The sequence below is a fragment of the Penaeus monodon genome, chromosome 20 (genome assembly GCF_015228065.2).
Source record: "Penaeus monodon isolate SGIC_2016 chromosome 20, NSTDA_Pmon_1, whole genome shotgun sequence".
In the NCBI taxonomy this organism is placed as follows: Eukaryota; Metazoa; Arthropoda; class Malacostraca; order Decapoda; family Penaeidae; genus Penaeus; species Penaeus monodon.
The window spans coordinates 40,077,895-40,078,440 of NC_051405.1; the positions used below are offsets into that span (position 1 = coordinate 40,077,895).

General features: G+C 44.9%; 1 protein-coding gene across 1 annotated transcript in view; it reads right to left on the bottom strand.

Annotated features, from left to right (window-relative positions):
- LOC119585995 (major facilitator superfamily domain-containing protein 6-like) overlaps positions 1-546 on the bottom strand; it is a 10,586-nt gene that overhangs the window by 1,746 nt on the left and 8,294 nt on the right. Inside the window, exon 12 of the mRNA XM_037934707.1 lies at positions 244-395. Coding sequence (XP_037790635.1) covers positions 244-395 — 152 coding nt within the window. The remainder of the gene's footprint in view (positions 1-243; positions 396-546) is intronic.

The following is a 546-nucleotide window of genomic DNA, read 5'->3' on the forward strand; positions in this document are numbered from 1 at the left end:
AATTTTGGTTATGGTGATTATAATCATTATCACTATTTTGTAATCTGTTATTTGTCTAAAACTTATGTATCAACGTATCTACAACACATATCCATGCAACAAACACCATATACGGCAGCGCTATACAACACACAACCAACATAACAAACAAAGAATTCGATCAACGTATCTACAACACATATCCATACACGACAACGCTAGACAACACAACCAACATAACAAACAAAGGATTCGATCCCTTACCCAGCGAATAGTGCGTGGCGCCCGTAACCCCAGTCATCGTGGCGAGGAGTCCTTTGGGAGCGAGGATGGGGCAGTAGGTGACCACGGCGACCCACATCACCTGGTAAGTGAAGACCTCCAGCATTTCGTAGGGAAATACCAGCCACGGGTCCCTGAGGGGATGAGGAGGCGATGAGGCGTGGGGTCAGAGATGTAGAATGTGCATGACGTTGTTTTATGTTGGTTTGGTTAGACTCTGTACAGGTGTAATTGCGAATCGACAAAGGGTTAAAATGGTCTCCCTATGGAGAAAAAAACTCGAGC